The sequence below is a fragment of the Hippocampus bargibanti genome, linkage group LG18 (assembly GCF_051943395.1).
Source record: "Hippocampus bargibanti isolate YZ-2025 linkage group LG18, ASM5194339v1, whole genome shotgun sequence".
Lineage (NCBI taxonomy): Eukaryota > Metazoa > Chordata > Actinopteri > Syngnathiformes > Syngnathidae > Hippocampus > Hippocampus bargibanti.
In genome coordinates, this window is record NC_142751.1 from 7,285,177 (window position 1) to 7,312,508 (window position 27,332).

At 41.6% G+C, this 27,332-nt stretch overlaps 4 protein-coding genes across 9 annotated transcripts in view; 2 read left to right on the forward strand and 2 right to left on the reverse strand.

The window, feature by feature from the left end:
* Positions 1-516: 516 nt before the first annotated feature.
* On the reverse strand, positions 517-3,926 carry surf2 (surfeit 2). Its single transcript, XM_089020720.1, has 6 exons — positions 3,564-3,926; positions 3,288-3,439; positions 3,002-3,105; positions 2,297-2,482; positions 2,093-2,226; positions 517-614 (listed from the first exon to the last, which is right to left on the reverse strand). Exons 1-6 carry the CDS (start codon positions 3,750-3,752, stop codon positions 531-533), a joined length of 849 nt encoding a protein of 282 aa, XP_088876846.1. The 5' UTR covers positions 3,753-3,926; the 3' UTR covers positions 517-530.
* An 80-nt stretch (positions 3,927-4,006) lies between these two features.
* bbln (bublin coiled coil protein) lies at positions 4,007-6,755 on the forward strand. Its single transcript, XM_089020721.1, has 2 exons — positions 4,007-4,240; positions 4,394-6,755. Exons 1-2 carry the CDS (start codon positions 4,162-4,164, stop codon positions 4,579-4,581), a joined length of 267 nt encoding a protein of 88 aa, XP_088876847.1. The 5' UTR covers positions 4,007-4,161; the 3' UTR covers positions 4,582-6,755.
* On the reverse strand, positions 5,788-12,671 carry ciz1a (cdkn1a interacting zinc finger protein 1a). Its single transcript, XM_089020719.1, has 15 exons — positions 12,531-12,671; positions 11,919-12,147; positions 11,413-11,543; positions 10,904-11,160; positions 10,752-10,812; positions 10,451-10,538; positions 10,010-10,098; positions 9,747-9,922; positions 9,529-9,659; positions 9,338-9,431; positions 8,942-9,055; positions 8,268-8,378; positions 8,119-8,197; positions 7,452-7,573; positions 5,788-7,135 (listed from the first exon to the last, which is right to left on the reverse strand). Exons 2-15 carry the CDS (start codon positions 12,092-12,094, stop codon positions 6,803-6,805), a joined length of 1,962 nt encoding a protein of 653 aa, XP_088876845.1. The 5' UTR covers positions 12,095-12,147; positions 12,531-12,671; the 3' UTR covers positions 5,788-6,802.
* A 179-nt stretch (positions 12,672-12,850) lies between these two features.
* The window catches only part of dnm1a (dynamin 1a), a 47,627-nt gene continuing 33,145 nt past the window's right edge, over positions 12,851-27,332 (forward strand). The window contains exons 1-10 of one of the 6 annotated variants that reach the window (XM_089019908.1): positions 12,852-13,700; positions 18,632-18,705; positions 19,853-20,002; positions 20,085-20,288; positions 21,062-21,160; positions 22,501-22,661; positions 22,732-22,874; positions 25,022-25,157; positions 25,237-25,304; positions 26,100-26,238. In XM_089019908.1, coding sequence (XP_088876034.1) covers positions 13,540-13,700; positions 18,632-18,705; positions 19,853-20,002; positions 20,085-20,288; positions 21,062-21,160; positions 22,501-22,661; positions 22,732-22,874; positions 25,022-25,157; positions 25,237-25,304; positions 26,100-26,238 — 1,335 coding nt within the window. In that variant the 5' untranslated portion in view covers positions 12,852-13,539. Of the gene's footprint in view, positions 13,701-18,631; positions 18,706-19,852; positions 20,003-20,084; positions 20,289-21,061; positions 21,161-22,500; positions 22,662-22,731; positions 22,875-25,021; positions 25,158-25,236; positions 25,305-26,099; positions 26,239-27,332 lie in introns of all 6 variants that reach the window. The other 5 variants (XM_089019906.1, XM_089019911.1, XM_089019909.1 and 2 more) reach the window with 5 other exon arrangements.

Here is a 27,332-nt window from a genome sequence, read left to right on the forward strand (position 1 = left end):
ATTCATCCGTACTGCTTCTTCCTCACATGGTCGCTGGTTGCTGGAGTCTATCCCAGCTGTCTTCGGGCACTAGGCAGGGGACACTGAATTTGTTTCCAGCCAATTGCAGGGCATACAAAGACAAAAAAAAAACATTCACACTCACACCAAGAGACAATTTTTGAGTGTTCAACCAGCCTGCCATGCATGTTATTGGAATGCGGGAGGAAAGAGGACAACCCGGAGAAAAACCTCGCAGGCCTGGGGAGAACATGCAAACTCCATACAGGGAGGCCGGACCGGGCTTGGACTCAAACTCTGCACCGTGAAGTCGGCGTGCTAATCACTCGACTACCGGGCCGCCCGTTGATATTATTATTATAATAATCTTATAGCAGTTAGAGGAAAGGTATGATTTTTAATGAAAATAATGTTTTTAAAAAAGTTAATTACCTTTAAAAATACCCTGAAAACAGACCTTTTTTGTTATATAGCCTAGAAATGTTTTTATTGGGCTCACTCTAAAGACAAATACAGTATGTTTCTGTAATTTATTTTCCATTTTTCACACATTTTTTATTTCTTCCTTTCCAGTTGTTTTTGAATTTCTTCTGAGAGCCGCCACCACCTTGGACCTAGAAAACAAATGATTTAGTGTCATTCAATAAAAGATAGGATTCAAGTGAACATCTTCGTGGTGTGCAAACAATCCCCTACATACGAACATTCGAGTTATGAGCAACGGTACATATGAACATTTTTGTAGTAACATATGTATTATTCTCTCCAGTTGTACATGTACATATCTTCATGGAGCATTTAATGTTCATTTTTTTGTACAAAACAATAAAGGTTCCTTATAAAAGCCTAAAACATACTTATATAAGACTTAAAGGACAACCGACAGCACTTTTTTGTTTCCTAACTGACATCAGAAAAACGTTTTATCGCATCTAAAATACCCAAAACACGCAGGCAGATATTTTTAGTCAAATACAAAACACCAATAAAAATGACTTAAAGTGTCCAAAATCTGCAAAAAAAATTGAGCTGCGAATTGGGCATTTTCAGAAAGTCTCGCCCCAGTTCGTGACGTCACGCCAAGACGTCTTGCATTGCTCGAGAATCAAAACAATGGCTTCAGATTCGGAAAATATGCTTTCTTGTTACACATCCAGTTATGAATATGATTCAAATAGTTCTGAAGAGGAAAGTATAAATGTTTGCAATCGATTAAAGAAGGTCTTCCGCGTCATTTTGAGTGATCAAGACTGATGTGTAGTGTCACAGAAAATGCAGAAGATGGCGGCAGAGCTCCGTTGGAAATAGGTTTATTATTCAGCTTGGAATTTTTGACTACGAATATTTGTCTCTGTGTAACATACAATGATTCACCATTGCATTATTTATGTGTTTTCCTTATAATTTCGCCATCAACACGGATCAACACGAAGCTTTCAGACCAAACAAAGTACCGCAAAATGCATTGAGGTGATGCAAGGTATGTCCTTTTTCAGTCAGGGGCGTTCCTTCAGTGACGTAGGGTGAGGACTCGTCACCAACTCAAAAACAAGACTTCCGGAATATTCAGCGCGAGTCTTAAAACGTAAAATATAGCTATATGTGGTGGAATCTTTGTAAAATACGCTCAGTAGAAGTCATTTGAAGCCATTTTACAAATTATGGACACAACTTGTCCGGAGACGTCGGTTGTCCTTTAAACATACATTCTGTACAAAATATAATACTGAAGCACCTTACGGACGACCGCCCGGAATGCATCTCGTTCGTTAGTTGGGGAGCGGCTGTATAGAAATAGTTGTGTATTTGCAGTCCATGTGCATTGTGAGCTAAAAATCCACCTGTATTTTTTTAAGGGGGTCAGGGGTGTCTTTTGAGTGAATCATTCTGCAACCTACTGTTATGGGACAGTGTAAACTATAATTGTCCCAAAACTGTATTGCCCCACCACTGACAAAGCGTTTGGTGATTGGCGCTGTAAAAATGCACCACAAAAACACTTTCACCATACTGCGTATACACTCCTTTTATCAAACTCAGAGTTCTGGTTTTGTTAAAAGAACAGAATACAGATGATCCCAAATCTGCAAACCTTTTTGCGTTTCTGCACAGCTAGCGTGTCCACTTCCATCTTGTCATCCTCATCCGTTTGAAAGTTATCCTCATCCTTGGACTGATTCGCCTCCATGGTCTCCTCGGCCGAGTTCTTCAAAATGAACATTGACGCTGTGACAGAAAATGGTGTTAGCAGATAAAAATGTCTCAAGAGTCGCATCACAGCACATGAGGGGCTCACAGGGGTAGAGGTCGCTCATGTCGTCCTCTGAGTTGCCGCGTTCTTCGTTTTCACTGGTGGATGGTTCAAATGTGTCAGGCCCATGTCTGAACTTATCCGGTTCATCATCTTTGCTCGTCTTCTTTGGTCTTTTCTGCTGGAGTCTGATAGGTATGAACTCAACACCGTTCTTCACACATTCCTCGTCTTGGTCAACAGATTAAAACAAAATTATGTCAGATGCCAAATCAATGAATCGAATGCTTGAAAAATAATAACGTCTGAAGACACTGGCATGCACAGAACCCACTAATCTATGTATGTATAATGATTTTGTGAGGATGCCCTGTTTGGCAGACAGTAGAATTTCTTAAGGACAGGGCAATACGGGCTATCAATGGAATCATGACTTTTGTTTCTTTTTCCCCCTATGGGATTTAATTTAGCTAATCCAGGATCAAACAAAGTCAGAATGTTCAATTTGCACAGAAATAATGTTTTTTTTTTCTTTAAATGATTCGATTCCACCTCTGAAATGACCATTATATTAGGGAGGGGATGATCTTGATCTTTTCATTTGAAACCCAAATGTCTAGTATGTAACAAAAACAAGACCATTCAATGTGCAGTTCAAATACTGGGCAGGATTGCATCCAATGAAAATCATTTTGAGATTAGTAGAAGTTCATACATGGAATTTGAAACGCGATATTGTCGCTCACTCACATTTGGAGAGGGCCTTCTTGAAGCGTGCACCGTTGACATGTTTTAAGACATGATGCGGTTGTCTGTTCAAGTGTCTGAGGGTCAACTTGCAGAAAAGCTGATTGCTGCTCAACACATAACATAACGTGCATCACGAGATCAATTTTGAAAGAGTACTTGTATTTTTTCTTTATTTACATTGTATTTATAAGGGTCGACTTGTGTGATATGCTCATGGAAAAATATTAAGAACCAATGACAAATTACTTGACTACCAGATTAATCAGTAGTGATTGAGTGTCCTTACGGTTGTTTTGAGTTTGGCACAATATGTGGCTCATACTGGCTGTAGTTAAATTGTGCTTGGGAGCTCAGCTTGTGATACTTTTTCCCCTTGGTGAACAACTGCAGCTCTTCCAGCTTGCATGGAAACTCGTGGTCGTTCAGTGTGCACTTTATCTGAAATAACAGGAAGCCATTATTTTCATTTCCTCACACATTCAGTAACCAAAACAAGCTTCAAATCAGCGGCTGTCTATATAAGCAACACATTAACGGGGTTTTCCGTAATGTGCTCGCTCACCTTTTGGCGGCCAGTCAGCTCGAAAAAAGGGTGGTTGAGCAGGAAAGCCTTCACGTCCGCAGGTAAGTCCTCCATCGCTGTAAAACCTCCCCAACCTACAAATTGTCCAATATTTTGAGGCTCGTTGCACGTATCATCTGGGCCACGCGTACTCGTCGCGCCGGTTCTGACGTAAGAAAAGAGCGACATTGAACGATTACATTCTTATTATTTCCTGCACTTCAATTTGTTGACAGCTTCGCTCATTGTTATTGAAATAAAAACAAAAAAAGCTGAACAGCGCAAATAAGGAGAAATTATGGCCTTGTTATATATATTTTCATTCGACACTTTTTGTGTGAGTGGCGATTATCTTCATCACTTTGCGAGCGCAACAGAATCGCCCTCCCATAATCCCCTTCGTTGCTCCGTAAATAAAAACACACTAGACGTCACGTCGAACCTTGCTATTCGTGGATCACGAGTGATGTTAAGCGTCGAAGCCTAGCTACACTAAAACAGTTGTATTCGTCTTTTTTTCTGGGTATACTTTTTACAACGTACACTCAAGTGAGACAAAACTAAGCTAACCATTGGGTCATCTATATACATCTTTACAATGTCTGGACCAAATGGCGATCCCGACGTCTCCAATGATGATGGCATCATCGAGGACGAAGACGAAGTTGATGACGAAGGTAACCAACACCAAGTTTTATCCTCATTTGATATTTAATTCAAGTAGATCATCTCGTAATGATTCAGTCGTGCAAAAAGCATGTCCATGATTAAACTGTCCTCAAACCACTCGAGCATGTCTAAACTAATATAGTTCAATGTTATTATTCCAGAGTTTGCAGCAATCAACTCCATGCTCGACCAGATCAACTCGTACCTCGATGGCCTGGAAGAGAAAAACGACGCCCTCAACAGCAAAATGCACGAACTCCTCGAATCCAATAGGCAAGCCAGGTTGGAGTTCAGAGCCCAGATGGAAGAGCAGCATGGCACGGACGAGGACCGTGATAAACTCACATGAGACTTGTATCTGAACAGTGACACCAGTCGAGGTCATGGTTTGAGATAATCCCCTTAAACGTGACACATCGTAAAAAAAACTAGGCTAGCTTTGTCTTGTATTCCAGTGTCTATGTAAATACGGCAAATTTAAAGGATGTAGTTTACTTTCCTCTATCCATGCGGTCTGTAAAAGCACAGGAACATGCAGTGAATTGTTGGGCCATTTTAATATACATTAAAATGTCCAAAAAATACACTTTGAACTTCCAGCATTTTAGAAAGCATCATGTCTTGATTTCAGTTTGTCAGTCGTATAATAAAAATAGTCTTGAGGAACAACTATGTTTTGAAATCACATCATTCGGAGGAACATTTCACAAATTGGAGATCCGACACCCAAGAAACAAAAGATAAGACAATGGGGGAAAAGTGCAGTTGCTAATCATGTGCTCGGTCACCATGGTCATGTCAACATTTGCCACACGCTCAAATAACCACAAATAAGGAAGAATCATTTCTGGACGAGGAAGTGATGTTAAAAACGTCAGAGCAGCACACTACAATAAAAATGAAGCCAAAATAGACAAAATGTGTTTGCTTGAAGAAGCTGTGTCAAGGCTTTTTTTGTCCACCAATTACTAACACGTCACTTAAAACATACACAAGAACGCGACACCAAAATGCCAGGTACGAACACCGATGGTCCAACATGATGGAAAACAGCCACCTTGATGGAAAAGTTTCAAATGACAATGACATCATGTTTTATGGCAGATAAAACTAGCTTTTTTTGTGAGAGGCTGTTTTTACGGTCTTCCATTTGTAAGAATGCTCTCAATCTAATTGTGGCTTATTTTAAATGAATTATTTAGGCTTTAAAATACAAATTAAACCTCTAAAGAGGAACAAATGCATTTTGGTGACACATTTAAAAAAAAGTTGCATTCATTTTAAGGATGTCACCCAATTGCGTCTCCATCAGGACGGGATGTTGAAGACCATGCTTCAGCCCAGAGGAAAATTTGCCACTTCCCTGGGTGACACTTGGCAACCTTGCAGCCACCAGGCAAGGTACTCTGAAGGACTGATCATTGCAGTATGAATGCAGCTGTTCCCCAGCTGGTTCCCGATGTACACAACACAGATTAAGAAAAACAAAATAAAAATACTTGTACACTCCTCCGTGGTGAGAACATGCCAAAAAAGATTGAGACCAACGTGTGTGTCTGATGGTTGACTCCCAAACTAAACCGAGAAGCTTTATTCCTCAGCTTGTCTGAGAGTGGCCGCTGATTCAAAGTTTTGGACACTGACGTCGCCATCATTCATTTTTTGAGTTGAGTGAGCGTACAACAATGACAGATTGGTCACGTTGCATAAATGAGTCACAATGTAAAACGTAGGCAAATTCAAATCGGTTCATACCCGTGGGCCAACAAAAAAGTGCAGATTTCAATTTGAAACCATGTCACAGATTAACTTTGAAATCAGAAGGGAATGGGGGGGATAAATTATGATGGTACGGCAAAAGACCAACCATGATCAATGCAATTCTTTTGGAAATTAGGGACTCAAAATTACAAAGCTGATGTCTTTGATTTTCTGATGTCACACAACAAGTTGATTAGAATGGCAGTTTTTTAACCAGAACGCTTTGAACAACAAATTGTGAGAGGGGCTGAGGTTCCATATTGATTAACACTTAAACATGTCCATATCAATTTAAGGAACATTGCCTTAAATATAAAAATGTCACTAATATATGCTCACAATTGTGTTTCATTGGGTTTGAGCTTATTTGTCTCACCTAGTAGTAATTTAACCCATTTTCGGGTAATTCGCTACACAAACATCTTTTTGCATCGTTGTTTTGGTTTTGGACTTCCTGATACGTCATCCTGCCTGCCTTTACATGATGTCACCACATCCTATTGCATCGCACCCTATCCGTCTCATAAATGCTCTCCCAGTTTCATCTCTCTTGCTCTTTTCTTTCTGCCCCTCCTCGGCCGACACCCCACGATGCCCCTGCTGTCTACAAGATTAAACTAACTTCTGTTCAACACCTGGCTTCCTGCTGATTTAACCATCTTCTGCCATCAACACCCTGAGAAGCCATGGACCAGGAACGAGCGATCACTTTTAACCCATTAACCCACCTTTCAGGTCATATGTTCCGACATCAAATTTGGAACCTATGGGAGATTTAAAGAAAAAATAAAAAAACTCTCATGCATCCTTCAATGTCTGTTAATGGTCCTCCCGGACCGGCGTCTGGTATTTGGCTTCACCAAAGCATTTTTGTCTTGTTTTTCGTTGATGTTGTCAGCTGGTAGATCTGTTATGTCAGCGGGTATCTCTGATGGAGCTTCAGACGCTTGACTAGTGTGAGGCTCCTCTGCTTTGTCCTGGAGTTTGTTTTCAGTCCCTAGTGTACTGCTAAGTTCAGAAACTGACCCTGCGGTACTGGCTGGGCAAATTTCTTCCAGAGAGTCAGTGGGTGTTTCTGTTAAAGATCTGCAGTTGTCGTCATCAGCATCAGCGCACTTTTTGCCGAGTGATTGTTTGTGTCTCTGAGGACGGACAAGCAGAAATAGAAAATATAATTTGTGGCAAAAAAAAAACATGCAATGAAGCCACAAAGAACAATAATTACATTCAATCCCATTGCCAGTTCAATTCGCGTTGAAGAAATTCATAAGGATTTTCTCCCATTGAAATAACTCAACTAATCAACAAAGTGACAATTTTCTACCATTCTGATCCCTCATTAAAGGGTGTCCTCAACTGATGTGGCCCAAAGAAAGACCACAGCGTAGGTATGAAACCCAAAGAAAGACCACCGCGTAGGTATGAAAGCACACAAAGATGACTGCTGATATGTCTTACTTTGAGGTTGTCAAAGTGCTTGATGGAGTTGCAGTGTGTGTGTGAAGCCGACGAGTCAAAATGGTAAAATTTGTTGCAGAGTCGGCAGATGAAACCAGCCACTGGCACAAAGAAGCTGCACCCTGTGGAAAGGGGGAGGAGAACAAAAATACACTATTTAAAACAGCTTAAGTTAAGAACATACATGTTAATAACTTAATAACATACATGTTACATGATGTTGGTGAAAAACTCCAAGGATCAAGAATTACATCATGCTTTTTTTTCAGCCTCACTGCCTGTTTTAAAGGGGCGGTGGGGTTGAGGTCTTGTAATTTACATGTATGAAACATTAATTGTCTCTAAGAAAAAAAGGTGCACCAAACAACAACCCCTGGCATTTGTTTGAGAACCACATCAACATTGGTTTAAAGACAGAAGTAGACCCTAGAGCTTGGCAAACCCATTGGAACTTCTCAAAGCACATCAAAACAATTAGGATGCTTCTTAATACGATTGTGTGAGAGCATTTCACGGGTTACTTTCGAAGTGTCAAGGAGTGAAGGGCTGATCAGGGTCCATTTGAGGACAGATCTAACCATAGCATATGTAATGAACTTAACATTTTGTTTGAGTCAAATTAGACGAGATGAACAAATGGCGATGAGAGGAATGAATCATGGCTCACCATAGATAGTGTCGGGGTCATACCGCTCGTCACTGGTTATATCGTTCAGAGTCACCTCTCTACACGAACTCCAGCCATCCTGCCACATTGAGTCAATGCAAAGTTGACGGGATTTGATTTGAAAATTTCTTGGAAAAAAATGTGCATACCAGGTTCTCAGGTAAGTCTTCATCACAGTCGAGCCTGTCCTCCTCCTCAATCTCAATGCCATCCATGTCTTGCAGCTTGGATGACATATCAGAGCTGTCCTTTTCCTGAAGCTGGTGACAAACAAGGTGGTGGTTTGGTATGTGAATGGTTTAATTTGGGGGTGGAGGGGAAGCGGTATGGTCTTAAAATAAAATCCATCCATCTCTGATTGGTTTGCTGGAGCCTATCGCATATGTCTTCAAGCAGTAGACAGATGACACCTCAAACTTGTTTTCAGTCAATTGCAGGGTACACAACATCAGGAAAAATAACCATCTGCGTGGTCATTCACATTTGAAGACTGGGGAGAATAAGTGTAAGCATTGAACATTGCATTTAAATTGTATTTTGTTCATTGCAATTATGTCCGTTCTATTTGATGAAAGAGCCTATAAATTAGTTTTTATCATAAAAAGCACCCCTCCACCTCAAAGAAAAAAAATAAAAATTCATTCATATATTTTCCCATCTGTTTTATCCTCAGTAGCGTTGTGGGGGATGCTGGAGCCTATCCCAGCTGTCTTTAAGCAGTAGGCAGGGGACATTTTGAACCGGTTGCCGGCCAATCACAGCAAGTAAAAAAAAATAGACAAAATCAATTCATTGTGAATCACTAGTGTGTTCCCGGGGATACCTTATTTAATCTTTGCTGGTGCTCCTGGGACTGCAAGTGTGCCACAAATAGCTTGGAGCTCCTGAAGTGCTTTTTGCAAAGGTTGCAAGATGACACAACTGCTCTGCACGCATGCTGAAGACAGAAAGATAGGTATCACTTGGAAATATAATTCATCTCTTGAGTCAGAAAGACCTGCGGAAATCATAAATGATGGCAAAAAAAGGAAAGAAACGTGACAGTTCATGCCACAAAACGGAAGCTCAAAGAAACTGTCCTCTGGCCCCGGTCTTGCTGCTAACCATCTGAAGCTCCAGATGAAGTTATAACACTCCAGGATAAGATAACCATTAAACCTAATATTTTTATTCAAGGCCTTTCCTTGTTTCAATTTCAAAACCAAAAAGGAAAAGTTACTTTGTGCTCCTCTGTGCGTCGATGGTCCGTGATGCTGGTGGCGTAATGAGCGCAACACGCTGTACACCAACGCTGTGTGTCTGCTTTTTTGTCACTTTTGTGTGTGTGGAGGAGGGGACAAAAAAACTGAATTAGACTATACATTACTCCCCAGACACAAATGAGCTTGTGTACAATACATGTAAACATACCCATCTTTACTGCCCCCCTGCAGAGTCTCGTGCAATCGTGGCAGCAATGTGACCAGGCACGCGTTGCTCATGTGCTGAATCTCCATCATCCTCTGCTGGTGGGAAACACTGTTCATGTGACTCCGGAAGTTCTTGAAAGAAAAAAAAAAACATGCACACAAACATAGAGTTAAAGAAAAGCTAAGAGTAGAGCAAGTATTACCTGATGGTTGACCTACTTCCTGACTGCGGCAAGTGATAGTGCAGAGGTAGCAATAGAACTTGTTGGCACCTTCTGCAGCATTACTCTCCGCTGCCTGTTTGTCTGATGGCTCGCTATCATCTGCCACGTTAGGGTGGTTGTCCACAACTCCTGGACCCAGTGTAGAGTCGTCTTCTTGTAGGAGGAGGAAGTCTACAAGCAGAAAGAAAAAAACAGTGCCTTTGAAAAAGTATTTCATTTCATCCATGTGGTTTCAGGTAGTGCACTGGTGTAATTTACCACCCATCTGGCCATCTTCTGTGTTGCACTCTGTATCGCCATCTGAATCGGCAGTGGGATGAACAGGACCCTCTTTAGGCTCCTCAGATCTGATTGAGCCAAAATGAGTTGAAAAAAAATTGGAACCGCATGAATGAAAAATTGATACAAAGAAACCGCCTGTTATACAAAAGTCCCGTAAAATGGAGGCATTTGGTTGCAACAATGCACTATTTCATTGAGCCAGTATCCTGTAATGTGTGACAATATAAACAGCAGTCTCTAAAATCTCTTAAGTTTTATAAGAAAGCTTTTGGAGGGTATAATAAAATTGTTGACTTAATTACGGTAAAATTACAAGTTAACCCCCTCCAAAAAAACATATCAGAAACTCGTGTCAAGATATTGCTAAGCATGCTCGGTGAGAATTTTACAATACTACAATTACAATTTTTGTCCCACCCTTCCATCTTGTGCCTCTTCACCATCGGTTCGTCACCCTGTTCCTCCGACGACTGAGATAATTCATCCACCCATTCCACGACACCATCTGTGGATGACAGTAAAAGTAAATATAAACATTGAGTATTAAGATTTCTGTTGTTATAAAAGATAGTGATGTGCCCTATTCAGAGGTGTATTCACTGAATTCTGTTTCTTATCGTGGTTGTCATTCGCATATTATGCGCAAGAAGAACACACTATTATCGCAAGCAGACATCCTGAATTAAACATCTGCCCGTTTCAGTTTCCTTAGCCTTGCCTGCTTCTGCAATGTCAGCGGTATGGCCATCTGCTGTATGAAGGCTCTCCTTCTTGTCAAGCTGGGGGAATAAGGGCATGCCACCAAGAAAAGGTTAAGACGAATTTATTTCACCATTGACATTTTGTAATGAAATTTAACGATGTTATTACTGGGTTGGTGGTGGTAACAGAGGAAGCAGTGGTCGCGCTGGTAGCAGTGGCCATGCTTGTGGTGGCCGCACTTGTGATAATGCTGGCATTATTGTATAAGCGGGGGTGAGGCTGGAAGGCATGAGCTGCAGCAGGGAAGCCGATGGGGTGGGACTTCAATGCCATCCCAATTGGAACCGGCCCCAGTAGAGACCTGTTTGCCGCTGTGAAGAAATGACGGAACTGCTGTCCGGCCATCCCAAAGGCCCGCAGGTTGCCTAAGAGAATACATCATGGTAAATGGCATACAACATAAGTACACTTTTTTACAGACAGTGTTTTTTAGGTGTTCAATTACCTGACATGTTTTGGCATATACGTTCGCCATGTCAGGTAATTGAACACCTAAAAAAACACTGTCTGTAAGAAAATAATCTCTTTTAAATTAGATATCAAGTAGACAGGATGTACTTAAAAAACTAAACATAAGTAAACATTTAGGTGTGTTTGTTTTCCGTGTCAATCTTCACCTTGCATTTGCTGCATCATTAAGGCTCCCTGTAGCATGGGATTGGGGTTGATAATTGTGGTCTGGGTCGCCTGGCATAAATTGACCATTCTTGGAGGAGGAGGGGTTGCATGTGGGGGCACTGGAATGGCTCTGGCAACAATAACAATAAGTTATTTTCCATGGCATGGAAAAGGGTTGTGGCTCATTCTTTAAAAAAAAATCCAATAGATTCACAAGATACACAAGAAAGCAGTAACTCTAACACTTTGGTAAATAAATATGTTTCCATCTGACTGCATAGTATTCTCAGTGACTACTTCCTTATATTAGACTATTTTCATGTAGAATTATTCTGTTGCTCTCAGATTATCTCAGATGGAGTTTATTCGCAGAGCACTCTGAAAATATACAAAATATATGTTCGTATATACATACACATTTAGGCACTGCTTTAGTGACCACTTCAGACAAAGACTTAACCCAAATGACTCAAGCAAAGCCCCGGGATCGCGTCAAAAGGCTCACCGCGATGCCTGGTGGTGGTGATGGCCGACATGGTGAGCCGGAGTGGGCTGTGGAGGTGGAGGCGGAGGCGGAGGGGGCGGAGGAGGTGGCTGCTGATGGAAAAGTTGTTGGAGCTGCCGCAGGTGCTGGTGGAACTGCTGTTGTTGTTGTTGGTGGTGGGAGTGGGGGTTGAACATAACGAACGCACGTTGCCTTCTTTTTCGCCTAAAGCTTGCAGTCGTCGGGGTTTCTGAAAGGAAAAAGAGGCTTCATGCTAAATTGGGAACTTTCAATGACAGTCACCGCGGGGACACAACAGGTCGCGATGACAACGAGCTAACGTTGGCAAACAAGCTAACACAAAGCGCTATATTGGATTTTCTTTACGACCTTATGATACGAAACGAAGGGCCTCTAACAGAAAGAGTAGACATAGCCTCAATAAAAAATGTCATAAATGGCGACGAGGTACAAAATTAAATGGAATAGAGCCGCTACGCGACAAAAAAAAGCTAACATTGGACGTCGCTCAATGGCCGAATACAGTCAGTTAGCTTAGCCTGGCGTAAAAGCTGTGAAGCGCATTGTTCTACCACTGTAGTTTGCAACTCTTCGACACGTCGCCCCCCTTACCTCCCAAAACGACTCAATGCGACGGTGACTGTTAATGTTATCATCCAAAAGAGAATACTGTAATACCACCAATGCTACCTTAACGCGTCTGCAACACACTGAACAACAAGAGCGTTGTGTGTAGTGAACACCCACATAGACACACGTACAAAAAAATGGTACTTCCCTTTCCCCGCCTTTTTTCTGACGATTTTTACACGTGATTTGTATTCCGCCAGTCAAAATCAACGCTCCTCAAACACCGGAAATGATAACTCCAAATAGTTGAATGTGTAAGTAAAACAATTAGCTAAATAAATACACATACAAATAAAATAAATACAATAAATTGCAGCAACAACTAGCAACAAGGAAAGCGGATACGGCCATTCAGTCACAGAAAACTGGAAGTTATGAGGCAAAAATATTTTTCCATCGTACTCCTAAATGTGAGAATTCTTCTTACCTTCTACCGGGTTGATTCTGTCTCGCAAGTGAAGAAGAAAATGATGTTGATTAAAATTGACTTCACTCTAACCTGTAAACTTCGAATTATTACGTTCAAGCGTTGTTTCAATTTAAAATCAACCCCAATCAGGATCGAATCCAGCAGGTAAAAACGTTACATCGAAATGTCTCAGATTTTTGAACATTGGCCACGTTTTAGAGTGCAAAATAGATGGATTAAAATTGTCCATCTACGGTACTTAGTCTTTTACAATTAAAAATCGATCAAATGCTTTAACAATCCTGGAATCCTTCGTCTCAGTGCAAAGCAAAGCTATAAGCAGCGCGATGTTGCCACTAAGCGGCGACTGCTGTGAAGTGCATGCAGGGAGTTTTCCAGGGGAAATGCAAATCGAGCTCATCCTTATCCTCGTCCTCATCCTCGAGCCCTCCTGCGGTGCTTGGTGGCGGAGACGCGCATCGGGTACGGTAACGCGACGCGGGGCTCTGCAGCTCAGAACACAATTAAACGGGAGAAAAATCACATTCAACACCTCCATCGAGGACTATCCACCCGTTCGATATGGGGAACCGGGGCATGGAGGATCTGATCCCCCTGGTGAACCGCATGCAGGATGCTTTCTCCGCCATCGGCCAGAATGCAAACCTTGACCTGCCTCAGATCGCCGTGGTGGGCGGACAGAGTGCGGGGAAGAGCTCCGTGTTGGAAAACTTCGTGGGCAAGTAAGCAGATTTAAAGCATTTACCCCATTGAACGCACAGTGCTGTACTCCACATCCCCCTTATCACCCGACTCCTATTTCTCTCTAATTTATTTAAAATGCCACCACATCATTTATAAACACATATTATCTACCTTTGCATCTGGTACTTTCAGGGGATTATTATTTTATAAGGTCTTGACTAAATCCCTTGTGGTGCTCATGTCTCAGCTCACCTGCTGCAAGGTGCGTTCAAAGAACATCAAAGCCTGATAGAACCTGTCAGGGCGGTTTCAAGACCTGTGGTGCAAGCGAAGGCAAATGGGCTGGAAATGGCCCACAGGAAGGGTTAATCTGGCCACAATTGCTCATAATCAGTGGTTTATGTTTAAACTACAACAGTGCTTGTGGTGTCTTTGTGGCAAGGCTACCATTTTGTTCTCCCCATGCTATTTGCTCATGAGTAAGCAGAGTTGCATGTGTGAGTCGTGCACATTCACTTGGCAATGACTACAATGATGAAAAACCAAAGCAGAGTAGCCAGTGCTGATGTTGTACGTTGCATGGTGACCGTGTAACCATGGAGAAAGAATAGAGAGATGGAGAGAGGGAAACAGAGATTCCACCTGAGCTATGAGCCCTTCCGGCTCAGCCCTCCCATCTGGTTGATGAGTGAAGCTTAACCAGCAGTGCTCAGGCAACAACAACACGGCACCTTTATTTCAGGATATGTGTACATGTGTGCTGTGTGCAATGTTAATCTAGTGCATCAGCACAACATTGAACATTAATTTTATTACACACACACACACAAATCAACACCTTCAAGAAGATCATTATTTGAATTCAAATGTATTTAAAAGTGAGATTAAATATCTCATTAGGTACCAACATGCCCAACATGTATTACATTTATGCATGAAGTCAGCAGGAACAAAATCTTAAACAACAAAGTCACCAGAACAAAAAGGTCAAAAGTAGCAAATAAAACCAGGAATACAACATTACAAGATGAAATAAACCTGACAGGGTGAAAAAAAAAACAATGACCCGACATTGAATGGTCGTGCCGGGAGTGCTTCTAACTGCCACTGATTAAAATGACCAACACACAGTTGCAGGCGGGGCCCTACAGTACCATTGGTCGCAAACCAAAACTTGACAATTATATAGCAGTGCCTCCATTTTTAGACCTGAAAACGTTTTGACTTCTGCTTCGAAACATTTTTTTTCACTAAATTGAAAAGAGCACAGTTCATGATGCAATGCCAAACGAACAGTGCTCATGATGCAAGGCCAGGGTGGACCCCGCCCTTCACCAAAAGTAGGCCGAGGTGGGCTGCGGCTGATTCATGACCCTCACAAGGAAATGTGCCACTGAAAACAGAAGAATGGGTGAACTGAACATTTAACTCACAATCTGATTGCTGATTGCTAGCATAAAAACGACAAAACCCCTCAAGGGTACATGTGATCATTGTGTCCGTTTCATCATTGTGCTGCGCCTTCCTCTGTAGTCACGGCAACAGCGTCTGTCTAATTATGGCGCCTGTACCCGGGGGAGCTGGCATTACGCTGAGAGTTGAAGAGGAATAATGTGAAACATTATGATATGCTTCGATTCCAAACTTATCCAAACTGCGTATGTGTGTGCGTGTGTGTGTGTGTGTGTGTGTGTGTGTGTGTGTGTGTGTGTGTGTATGTGTATGAGTGTGTGTCATATAGTGCTGTCAGAGTGACATTGTGTGTCCTCTCATCCTTCCGCCAGGACACCCCTCCCCTCTTCCCCTGTGGCTCATTTTGGGTGCATCGATGTACAGTGTGTTCTCAGTTTAAAACACAGTTGCCCTCAGTGTTTCATCACAAAGCCATTTTATTCCTCACAGACAACACAAGTGTTTTGTCTATAACGGGACCCCAGTTTTGTTCGTTTTATTCTTGCTCCCGTCCCGAAAAAGGCTTTTTATCTTTGATGCTGTGGCTTCCAGTCAGCTCAATCAATGAGTCGAGCATAAGTGATAATGTGCAATAATGGCTGGTAGACGTTTCTGTTCAAGGGCTAGACAAAACATTTGACCCACCTGCACTTGTTCCATGTCTAGTCCAATAGTTGTATCATAAATGTGATTGTAGTTTTAAATATGGTGGGACAAAGCAATTCTTGGAATGGATTGTACATTATTACCTTAATTAGTCTCACAGTGGAGAATTGTACATTTCACAGCAGCATAGTTATGAAAGGAAGTTGAAAGGAAAGAAATAAGTCAAAAAAGAAAATGAAGGACCTGCTGGAAAGGCAGCCACTCTCGCCGTGCCATCTTGAACAACATTCACACATCGAGTGTAGTTGATTGAATAATTTCCATCACTTTATTAGTTTTGTGTCTTGTAGTCTGTGAATATAAGTAACATGATGTCACAGGTGCTCCTTACTACCTACCTTTGTTGCAATGGTAATATCTCATTTATTTTTCCATGTTTTCATATAAATGAAGTTGAACATTGCAATACTGTTTTTGAAAATTAATGAAACACCGTTTTATATATCCCATCATGGAACGCGCATTACTTCTTATACGACGGGAAATGGAATCGGCGGCTGCTGATACTAATTGCGAGACCTGTTGTGGTTCAATATTATTTCACATATAAAGCACACCAGCTTATAAGGTGCAGGTCATCTTTTGAAGAAAATGAAACCTTTTAGGTGTGCCTTATAGTCCTGAAAATATGATAATCTTGTCAGAAAAGTCTTCACTCCAATGGTAGCTCGGCAGTATTTCATTTGTGCCGATGCCGGGCATTGTTACTGATCAATAAGAGTGACACATTTTACAATAGCTTGTGTTCATTCTTTTTGTGAGACAAATATTACGCAATGGAGTCGGCCAATCACGTTTGTCCGTGGCTTCTGTCTGCCGTTGTTCATTCTTGCAAGAGACCTCACGTGTTAACTCCCATTAATGACATAGACCACCCTGTTCAACCCCCCACCAACCCTAGAGATTACATCTATGCAACGTAGAAAATTCCCGCGCAATCTGCGGGTCCCGATCGGGTCTATGCAACGTAGACTTAGCGTTCACATATTATGTAACGTAGCAAAATGCATTATGACAAATGTAACATCTTTGCACCGTTCTTTACTGATTTCATTCAAATAACCCATCAAGGGGAAGAGAGTGACCTTTGCAATCAAGAAAGATTGACTCTATTTCGTTCAAGTGGTTCATTAGTAGTAGATAATGGATGAAACCTCCGGTATGAACATTTTTACATTGATGTTGCTGTTTTGGGTCAGAAATTGTGTCATCTAAAAACATGGAGGAAAGTGTGCGGCAGAGTGTGGGCCAGAGTAGGAAAGCTACAGAGGATTAACGCTAATCTCACTCCCTATCTTCACTCGTGGGCTCAGCGTTGTAATCTGTGTATCAAGCTTGGGGCAACCTGCCTTTTCAGTGGCTTCACATGCCTCCGCATTGGCCACACTTGCACAACGTCTTCAGAAAAATGTTGCCTTTTTTGCTCCGCTGTTATTGCCTCTTCGCGTAAAGCATTCATTTAATTTAACTTCTGATGAAAACAAATGCTGCTTAATAACTAAATAACTAAATAACTAACTAATTAAATAACTAAATAATTAAATAATTAAAATAAATAAATAATAAATAAATAAATAATTAAACAACAAAATAACAAATGAACTAAACAAATAAATAACTGAAAATCTAACTAAATGAATAATAAATAACTAAATAAAAAATAACTGAAAATAAATAAATACATAAATAAATAAATACATAAATAAACAACCAAATGTATAAATACACGAATAAATGAAAATATTACTAAATAATAAATAAATGAATACATAAATATATACAAATATATTCCAAAATAACTCAAATATCCATAAATTAATAAATACGCACATAAATATGTTAAAAATAAATAAATAAATAAATACACTATTACATAAATAAATACATAAATAAATAAATTACAATATAACTAAACAATACATCCATTACGGGTTAAGTGAACGCTGGCGCGTGTCGCTGCTGCTGCTCACCCACAGAAAAACTTATCCTGTGACTGTAAAGTGACCTTGAGAGTTTTGAAAGGCGCTTATAAATGAAATGTATTATCATAATTATTTTAATAAATAAATAAATAAATTAAGATGGCTGGTAGCTTTGCTGTTTGCCACAACACTAAACTCCACAGCTTTAAAGCCTGCTTGATGCACAAAAAGGGAAATGAAGCACTCAGAAAATTGCTGATCACAATCCCTGAACGCTTGGATGTGCTCTCACTCTGCCTCTCTTAAAGCAGCAGCAACTTGACAGTCCCGAGATGCATTGTGTCACATCTACAAGCATTCCAAATATTCCGATAGCCTGTTCTTCAAAACCCTTTTTGCAAGGTGCAAAGCGGTTCTCTTGCCATTCAAATGGGAGGACGGGTGAAGGACAAGACCTGCAGTTGAGACCATCTGTCCTCTGTTAATAGCGAGTGATACATTAATCTACAGCCAGCATGCACAGACTGGCCAAGACATGAATAACACCTCCAAGTCTCAATGAGCTCCAAGACGAGAAGGCGATGGTTTTCTGTGGCAGGAAGTGGGTTAGGGGAGGCCCGATACATGTAATTATGCTGCACATCAGTAAATTTGAATTGTCGTGTTAGCTACTGGAAGTACACACACTCACTTGTGTTTTGTGTTGATGTTACATAATAGATGTAACCCTGCAGGAAGACTGCTGTGCATTTATGTGGCACTGAAGTTGTTTTTATCAGCACAACTAAAATGCCTACATTGCTTGCATCTTGACAAAATTAATATTCCGTTTAGGTTTGGAATTTTATTCACGATGGATATGTTCAAATACAGTATGTCAAAGAAATAAGTTGTAGTTCACCATCTCACGCAGCATTGTTATGTTCTAGGGATTTCCTTCCACGTGGCTCTGGCATTGTGACCCGTCGTCCTTTAGTTCTGCAGCTGATGAACTGTCCTACAGGTAAGAATAATTGCCATAGAGTCATTTTAAAACTTTTGATCGTTATTTGATATTGGGTAGGATTAGTTTTGCCTTTATTCGTCTCACAGTGGAGAAATTGACATTTCACAACAAGCAAAGTTATGGAAGGAAGAGGGAAAAAGTAATAGTCAAAGTCAGCTTTATTGTCAAATATGCTAATATGCATGACATACAGCACAGATGAAATTACTGTCCTCTCGGACCCAGCATGCAAGGCACTTATAATGACTTTAACAAACATAATAAACATGAAAACGCCAATTTGCCAGGAGAGGGTAGCCGCTGTGTGTTTACGCGGCGCCATCTTGGGAAAAAATAAATAAATAAATAAATAAATAAATAAATAAATAAATAAATATGACAACACAGAGACACAGTCATTCATTCTTCAGGGCTTGCTGTACCCTCTTTGTGATGACATGAAGCAGTTCTAGATGAAAGAGGAGAGGATCAAAGCATCCTTTTCACCAGTGTATCAGGGACATCATGGTAAAATGTGCACGTCTACTACAAGCTAAATGTTGAAAGCAAACACGAAGCTGTAGCATCCATTGACAAAAAGCGTTTGTCTCACATCTCCTGTCCCATGTAGATCTGCTTTAATTGCAGGCTGTGACAGCTCTGCGCTGACACTACTTTCTTCTCATCGCGGGCTCTTCAAGCCCTGCATCCATCCAGCCGCAGACTGTCCAACAGCACCGACCTTTCTGCTGAACAAAGCGGGGCGGTGAAAATGCTGCCCATTAAATGCGCATAAAAGCATAATCACCCCAGAGCTGTGCAGCGATGACAGTCAAATGGCACAGAAATTCCTCCCAATCAAAAACAGTGCTGGCAATATAGTTGATGAATGTCGTGGCCAAAAATGCTGAATACAATCCGTATCCTTTCCACACGACGCACAACAACACAAAGTGACAAAGAAAACACAAAATAACAAAAAAAGCAAGACCTGTGAGAGCACTTGCTGATGGCTGCCTACTCGGGCGCCATCTTGGACTTCATATTATAGTAACAAAGCACAGGATTAGCCAAGCTAGCTGTGTCAGTCATTCATGGTACCAAAACTGGAATACTAAAACAGGATGTCATTCTTTTAACGCGCTCCCTTCCGTGCATGTTTCAGAGTACGCCGAGTTCCTCCACTGTAAAGGCAAAAAGTTTACGGACTTTGATGAAGTTCGTCAGGAGATTGAGGCCGAGACTGACCGAATGACAGGCGCCAACAAAGGCATCTCGCCCGTTCCCATCAATCTGCGAGTGTACTCCCCTCACGGTGGGTCCCTTGATTCTCTCTAGAAATTTATTAGCACTAGTCGAATGTATCGTTCAAATGTTTTCACCTTATCATCCGGCAGTGCTCAACTTGACGCTGGTTGACCTTCCCGGCATGACCAAAGTGCCCGTGGGCGACCAGCCAGCCGACATTGAGACTCAGATCCGGGACATGCTGCTGCAGTTTGTCACCAAGGACAACTGCCTGATGCTCGCCGTTTCACCGGCCAACTCGGATCTGGCCAACTCGGATGCTTTAAAGATTGCCAAAGAGGTTGACCCTCAAGGTAGGTTTCTTTATTGTGCACGCAAAACTGCTTTTAAGCGCACCATTTGTCCATATATTTTCTATAGCGCTTGTCTTTACTTGAACAGTGGGCAAATGGAACCTATCCCGGCGGATTTTGAGTTAGGGTTATACCATGGGCTTTTCAGCATTTCGTCTCAGAACATATCAAAACATACAAACATTCACACTGATGAATGCTTTAGAGCAGGGGTGCCAAACTATAATTTTTATTTTATTGCCGCGGGCCACATTGTAGTTATGGTTTCCTCTCGAGGGCTGTTTTGAATTTGGGGAAGCCATTAGAATGTTTAATCTCCTCCTAATATTACATATGGTGTGCACAACAAATTAATAAATAACTAGTTTTCAAATCCGATGTCAATAATAATGGCTGTTATTGTGGTTTACATATGACAATTTAAAATTTTGTTTTGGACTTTAGCAAGCATCATGGCACTTGACATGCTTGATTTGCTTTCACGGGCCGAATAACATGATGTGGTGGGCCAGAAGTGAGCCCCGAGCCTTCACTTTGACACCTGTGTTTTAGTGTCTTCAACAATTTTAACATGCACGTTTTACGATTGAGATGAGCACAATATTGTACAACTAGTGTATAATGACCTTCCTAAATATGAAATGATGACTTGTGTGTGTGTGTGTGTGTGTGTGTGTGTGTGTGTGTGCGTGTGTGTGTGTGTGTGTGTGTGTGTGTGTGTGTGTGTGTGTGTGTGTGTGTGTGTGTGTGTGTGTGCGTGTGTGTGTGTCTAGGTATGAGGACCATTGGCGTTATTACCAAACTGGACCTCATGGATGAGGGCACGGATGCTAAGGACATACTTGAGAATAAGCTGCTTCCACTTAGACGAGGTATACCCACACACACACACACACACACACACACACACACACACACACACACACACACACACACGCCCGCATACACGCACACCTTCCTGTTTGAATGTTTTTGTGAGGACCGGGTAACACCAGATAAGGAGTGACAGTGGTCCTCACTCCTTTCTAATAAGTTTAAAGAAGTACTATGGTTACATTTGACCACTACATATCCCCCTAAATGCGTTTCATGATCGTCATGCATTTGATTTATAAGCACCTTTCAAAACTCTCATGGTCACTTTACAGTCACTGGATAAGTTTTTCTGTGGGTGAGCAGCAGCAGCCACACGCGCCAGCGTTCACTCAACCCGGAATAACTCAAATCGATAGAAAGATAGCTACCTAACAGCTAGTTAATAGATAGCCAGCTAGATGGCTAGCTAACAGGTAGTTAATAGCTAGACAGCTAGATACCTAGCTGATAGATAGATAGATAGATAGATAGATAGATAGATAGATAGATAGATAGATAGATAGATAGATAGATAGATAGATAGATAGATAGATAGATAGATAGATAGATTGATAGCCAGTTAATTAAATAACTAACAGACAGCAAATAGATAGCTAGCCAGATAGCCAACTAATAGCCAGCTAATTGTCAAACATGTCCTTACTACGTATGGTATAAAATCATAGTGGTCCTCACAATAATAGCCATACAAACACACACATGCACACATACACGAAGAGGACCTGTGACCCACTGATTCCCTCTAGTGGTGTGGCAAGAAAGGTCAGCACATGCTTCTCAATCTCAGCAGGAGCCCTAAAAAAGTTAGATGAAAAAGGGGAGCAGATAAAAAAGGGGAGGGGGGTGGGAGTGGAAATAAAATTGTGGTCTTGCAGTCTGCTGATGCTGTACTTTTCTTTTCCGCTTGCACTCTGGTTTGAACCCACACATTTAATATTTTCCATAGCCGGTGTTATTTTTCTGTCTATCGCCACCTCCCTTTTCCCCCGTGTGTCTGTCTGTCTGCTTGAGTTTACAAGGCTGCCGGCTGCATTAGTCGCAAAGCTGCTTTTAAGTTGCTTTTAAATGGGGAAATGCATGAGGAATGTCAACGGGAATTGAAACCAGATCTGCTCGACTTGAACTCACCTGGCCGCTCTTCTAAAAAAAATTGGCAGCCACACATTGGTTCACGTGTGATTGTATTTTATATTTTCTACTCGTATAAATCACCCCCTTCATTTTTTTGTTAATACGATGATTGAAAAAAACGAACAAAAAGAATACATCTGGCTAGGCTGTCGCATCGGCAGCCTCCACAACATCTTAAAAGCAAGTTATTTTCTGTTCTGTCAAGGGTACATTGGTGTGGTAAACCGGAGCCAAAAGGACATCGACGGAAAGAAAGATATCAATGCTGCCTTGGGCGCAGAAAGGAAGTTCTTTCTTTCCCACCCCGCCTACAGGCATCTGGCCGACCGGATGGGCACGGCCTACCTTCAGAAAACCCTGAACCAGGTAGTTCAAGGAGCGGAAGACGCGTCACTTCCTGAGGTGACCCTCTCATTCTAACTTTAAAACTTTGCAGCAACTCACCAACCACATACGGGACACGCTGCCGGCTCTGCGGGCCAAGTTACAGAGCCAGCTCCTCTCCATCGAGAAAGAGGTGGAAGAGTACAAGAACTTCAGGCCTGATGATCCATCCCGCAAAACCAAGGCTTTGCTTCAGTGAGTCATCACAGATTTAACCGTAAACAACAAAAGAAGGAAAAAAAAAATACATTTACATAATGTGCTTTCACAATAACTAAGAAGTAGATGACAATGAATTAGGCGGCACAACATAATGGGCCTCATTTAGCTTAACATGCAAATTGTTATTCAACATGACACACATTTACAATACAATACAATACAATACGTAGTGTCTGAAACTCATGACAAAAAGTTAGCGGACACCCGGGTAGACAATTTTGACAACTCTGAAAAGTTGCCTGCCCACAAAGTTGCCTGCCCCATTTCTCACAACTTCAAACACAATAAGACGACTAATCACAAAAAAACATATTTGCAAAGTATAATTTGTATAGCTATAGCTATATTTTACGTTTTAAGACTCGCACTGAATACTCCGGAAGTCTCGTTTTTGAGTTGGTGACGAGTCCTCACCCTACGTCACTGAAGGATGCCCCTGACCGAAAAAAAGGACACATTGTAGCAGTCCTTTCATCACGTCAATGCATTTTGCTGTACTTTGGTCTGAATACGTCGTGTAGGACCAAAAAGAGGCATAGGAGGGCGACAAAGCTCCATGTAAGAAATTAATCAGCCTGTGGAAACGGGCTGATTAATTCAGTACACAGCTTGGTCGCCATGTTCTGCCTTTTTTGGGTGCGGCATTTCCCACCCCTGATGCCTCAAAATGACACTGAATAAATTCTTTAATCGATTGCAAACATATATGCTTTCTTCTTCACAACTATTTGAATCATATTCATAACTGGATGAGTAACAAGAAAGCATATTCTCTGAATCTGAAGCCATTGTTTTGATTCTCGAGCAAGGCAAGACGTCTTGCCATGACACCATGAACATGGGGGCGGGACCTTCTGAAACTGGCCACTTCCGGTTTCAAATTGAAGTACTTTTTAGACACTTTAAGTCATTTTTATTGGTGTTTTGCATTTGACTAAAAATATCATACTTCGTGTTTTGGGTATTTTAGATACTAAAAAAGGTTTTCCTGATGTCAGTTAAGAATCAAAAAAGTGACGTCGGTTGTCCTTTAAGGAAGTACCTACCACAAATGCTCCCTTGCTTAATTTATGGTAAATATCCCTTGCTCAAGATTTTGCTCCAGTTGTCGTTTGTCGTCATGGTGCACAATGCAATGTTTGCGTTGTCTGCTCACTGCCACGTGGCCTCCTCTTTCTAAGCGGCTTTCAAAACTTTCAAGTATATTTTTCCTATTTGGCACGGCAGCCAATCAGAAGCATGTTTCATGCTTTGGACTATACCGTGACTGAAAAGTGTACTTGAAAGTTTTGAAAGCCGATTAGAAAGAGGAGGCCACGTGGCTTGTAGCGTTTGCTTTATTGAATAAAACATATGTTGGATTAGAAAAAAAAATAGTTTTTTTTTTCTTGAAGAAGTTGTCGGCCACCCACGCAGAGACATTTTGAAAGTGGTACGCCCGACGTAAAAGTTGTCTGCCCCGGGCACCCGGGCAGTCGTTATTTCGAACGCTGATAGAGCACTTTAACAACTGAAGCTGTAACAAAACGCTTAATATGGAAAATGGTCATATACAGGAAATAAAGCAGTCACAAGGATCGTAGAAAGCACCAGGGAGTAAAACTAATATCAAGTCATAATCATGTTGAGTAAAGTGCCAAAGAGTACAAGCAAGTTTTGAGGCTGGTTTTAAAGATGGGCAACGAGGGGGCTTGCTTAATGTTCAGTGGCAGGTCATTGCAGAGAGTGGGACCAGCAACGGAAAAGGCTCCATCCCCTCTCAACCTCCGTTTAGTTTTTGGCACATCTAATAATGTCTGGTCAGCAGACCTAAGGCGTTGCGAATGTGTGTAGAGGTGGATGAGCTTTGAGAGGTAAGGAGGAGCAAGGCCATTTAAAGATTTGAAAACAAATCATAAGATTTTGAAAATAACACAAAATGTTTAGGGAGCCAGTGAAGTACCAGTCAATAGGCAAACATCAGCATTATGGACGAACTGGACGATTCATGGAGGATTGGCTTACTCCAAAGTAAAGCGCATTACAGTAATAGAGCAGAGATGTGACAAAGGCAATTGATGCATATTCTGAGGGGTCATTTATCGACAAATATGTAAAAAGACGGCAATGTGTGCATGTAGGATGGTGCAGCAGTTTTCTGTGGACTTTGATAAGTGTATCGAAGGCTCCGGGGACCAGATCGACACAGCTGAGCTATCTGGCGGTGCCAAGATCAACCGCATCTTCCATGAGCGCTTCCCCTTTGAGCTGGTCAAGGTTTGTCTGATTTTCATTTTGTTTTTGCAACCACGTAAACAACCAAAAGTTCGATGAAACAGTGCGGCCTCCTTCTCAGATGGAGTTTGACGAGAAGGAGCTCCGCAAGGAGATCAGCTACGCCATTAAGAACATCCATGGCATCAGGCACGTTCGTCCTTCCTCTCGCCTTTACGATTTACCCACCCACCACCTCCCACATACCCTTTTCTGGACTCCATTAGCTACATCAATTTAGGGTCACAAGCTAATCACAATGGTCAGAGTGATTGAGGAAGTGCAGTGGCTTTTTTTAACTCATTCACTGCCATTAATAAATTTATTTGAGAATTGAAAATATGATGTAGAGCGCCATTCCCGAATTTGTTCGGGTATTGTTTTTTCTTGCTTGGGTGCCGATAAAGTGCTGACCATGGCCTCTGGCAATGGTTTTTCTTTACCACAAGGGGGCAGCATTTCCCTTTTTCTATGTTAGCGCTTTGTTCCAGCTTCAGCTGTTGTTAAAGCGCTAGATAAACCAATATGTATGTATCGCATTGTATTTTGGATAGCTGCCCTCATTTCAAGCTCATATAACTCGAGATCCATATAATTTAGGAATTAACACTTTTTTTCTGATGAAAGAAGAGAGTCTAAGGTTTCTAACGCTGTATGGGATGTTTATGCAGTCCTAAAACTCAATATTCTGTGGGTCCTGGAATTTAAGTTGCAATGACAAAATCCATGGCACTGGGATGGACACATTTATGCACATGTCTGGCAGTGAATTAGTTAAGAGCAAATTTATGTGTCATCCCCTTGTGTCCTTTCAACCCAAGTCTAATTGTGTCTTCAGTACATCATAAAACTCTTTTTTTTTTGCATTACTTCAAGGCAATTAACACTTATTTCTCTCGTCCAACTTTTTTCTTTCTTGTCTGCGTGGACGGTTCTGACGAGCAGAACTGGTCTCTTCACCCCGGACATGGCCTTTGAGACCATTGTGAAGAGGCAGATTGGGAAGATTAAAGAACCTTGCACCAAATGTGTGGATATGGTCATGTCTGAGCTAGTCAATACAGTTAGGCAGTGTACCAAAAAGGTAACCAAAAGTAGTCAATGGTAGCTAGCAACCTTTTTGTTGTGTGTGTGTGTGTGTGTGTGTGTGTGTGTGTGTGTGTGTGTGTGTGTGTGTGTGTGTGTGTGTGTGTGTGTGTGTGTGTGTGTGTGTGTGTGTGTGTGTGTTCTCAAATCCCTTGTCTGCAAAGACCCGCCGCTGTCACTCATTCTCGCTATTGTCCCGTGTACTTGTGCTGCTCGCTCCAGCATCCTTGAATTGTTTTGGATAGTGATGGGTGTAGCGTGGGCTGCGATGGATCTGTCTTGGCCATTGCATTTTGCTGGATATGGTGTCGCGGGGCAGAGTTGTGCTGATGTGGATTCAAAATAAATAAAATATGGAGGCTGAGTTGATGGGAATGTATGGCTGCCAGGAAAGTTCATTGCCAGTGTTTTCGTTTTGTGCAGTGGAACCTCAAAGGTATGTTTTAGACAGCAGTGATAGTTAATTTATTTTTACACATCTTGTTTTATCATGTCAACAACGTGGCCCTGCAATGGTTTAATTCCATTTCCATTTTGTCGAGCAGACAAACACATTTTGGAGTCTTTTCCCCCAGCCATATTGGATGACCTCAGCGTCCAGACTTGTGCGCATTTGCTCATGTGTAAAGTGGTCGCTGAAAAGTGTGTGTCCACTACGCCCTTTCTTGTGTGTAACTGTGTGTTTGCACGAGACCGCAGACTTGTGCGCACCTGTAGTGTAAAAGAGTCGTGATGTGTCGTTAAAAAATATATCGCTATGTGTTTGCATAGACCGCAGCCGTACCTGTATATAAAAGAGTCGTATAAAAATATATATCGCTATATATATATATATATATATGTGTGTCTGTGTGTGTGTGTGTGTGTGTGTGTGTGTGTGTGTGTGTGTGTGTGTGTGTGTGCGTGCGGCCAAATTCCAACTCCACCGTGACAGCAGCCTTCCAAGAGCAAGCCTGGCGGCCTCTACGGGGATACTCCGTGTTATTTTTGGGATATGGCCCGTGGTAAAGGGAGGGGTTGAGACAGGCAGTTTGCCCGGCTGCGGTTTCTCCCGTTTTGTCCCGAGGAAGAAAACAAAAAAGAATCAAATGT

Coding starts and splice junctions, on each gene's coding strand:
- surf2 (XM_089020720.1), bottom strand. CDS start 3,752: ATGTCGCTCTTTTCTTACGTCAGAACCGGCGCGACGAGTACGCGTGGC. Junction 3,106..3,287: donor GTGCCAAACTCAAAACAACC/GTAAGGACACTC, acceptor TGTGTTGAGCAG/CAATCAGCTTTTCTGCAAGT. Junction 2,483..3,001: donor CAAGAAGGCCCTCTCCAAAT/GTGAGTGAGCGA, acceptor CTGTTGACCAAG/ACGAGGAATGTGTGAAGAAC.
- bbln (XM_089020721.1), top strand. CDS start 4,162: ATGTCTGGACCAAATGGCGATCCCGACGTCTCCAATGATGATGGCATC. Junction 4,241..4,393: donor AGACGAAGTTGATGACGAAG/GTAACCAACACC, acceptor TTATTATTCCAG/AGTTTGCAGCAATCAACTCC.
- ciz1a (XM_089020719.1), bottom strand. CDS start 12,094: ATGTTCAACCCCCACTCCCACCACCAACAACAACAACAGCAGTTCCAC. Junction 9,660..9,746: donor TCACTTGCCGCAGTCAGGAA/GTAGGTCAACCA, acceptor TTTTCTTTCAAG/AACTTCCGGAGTCACATGAA. Junction 9,056..9,337: donor GACGCACAGAGGAGCACAAA/GTAACTTTTCCT, acceptor TTCTGTCTTCAG/CATGCGTGCAGAGCAGTTGT.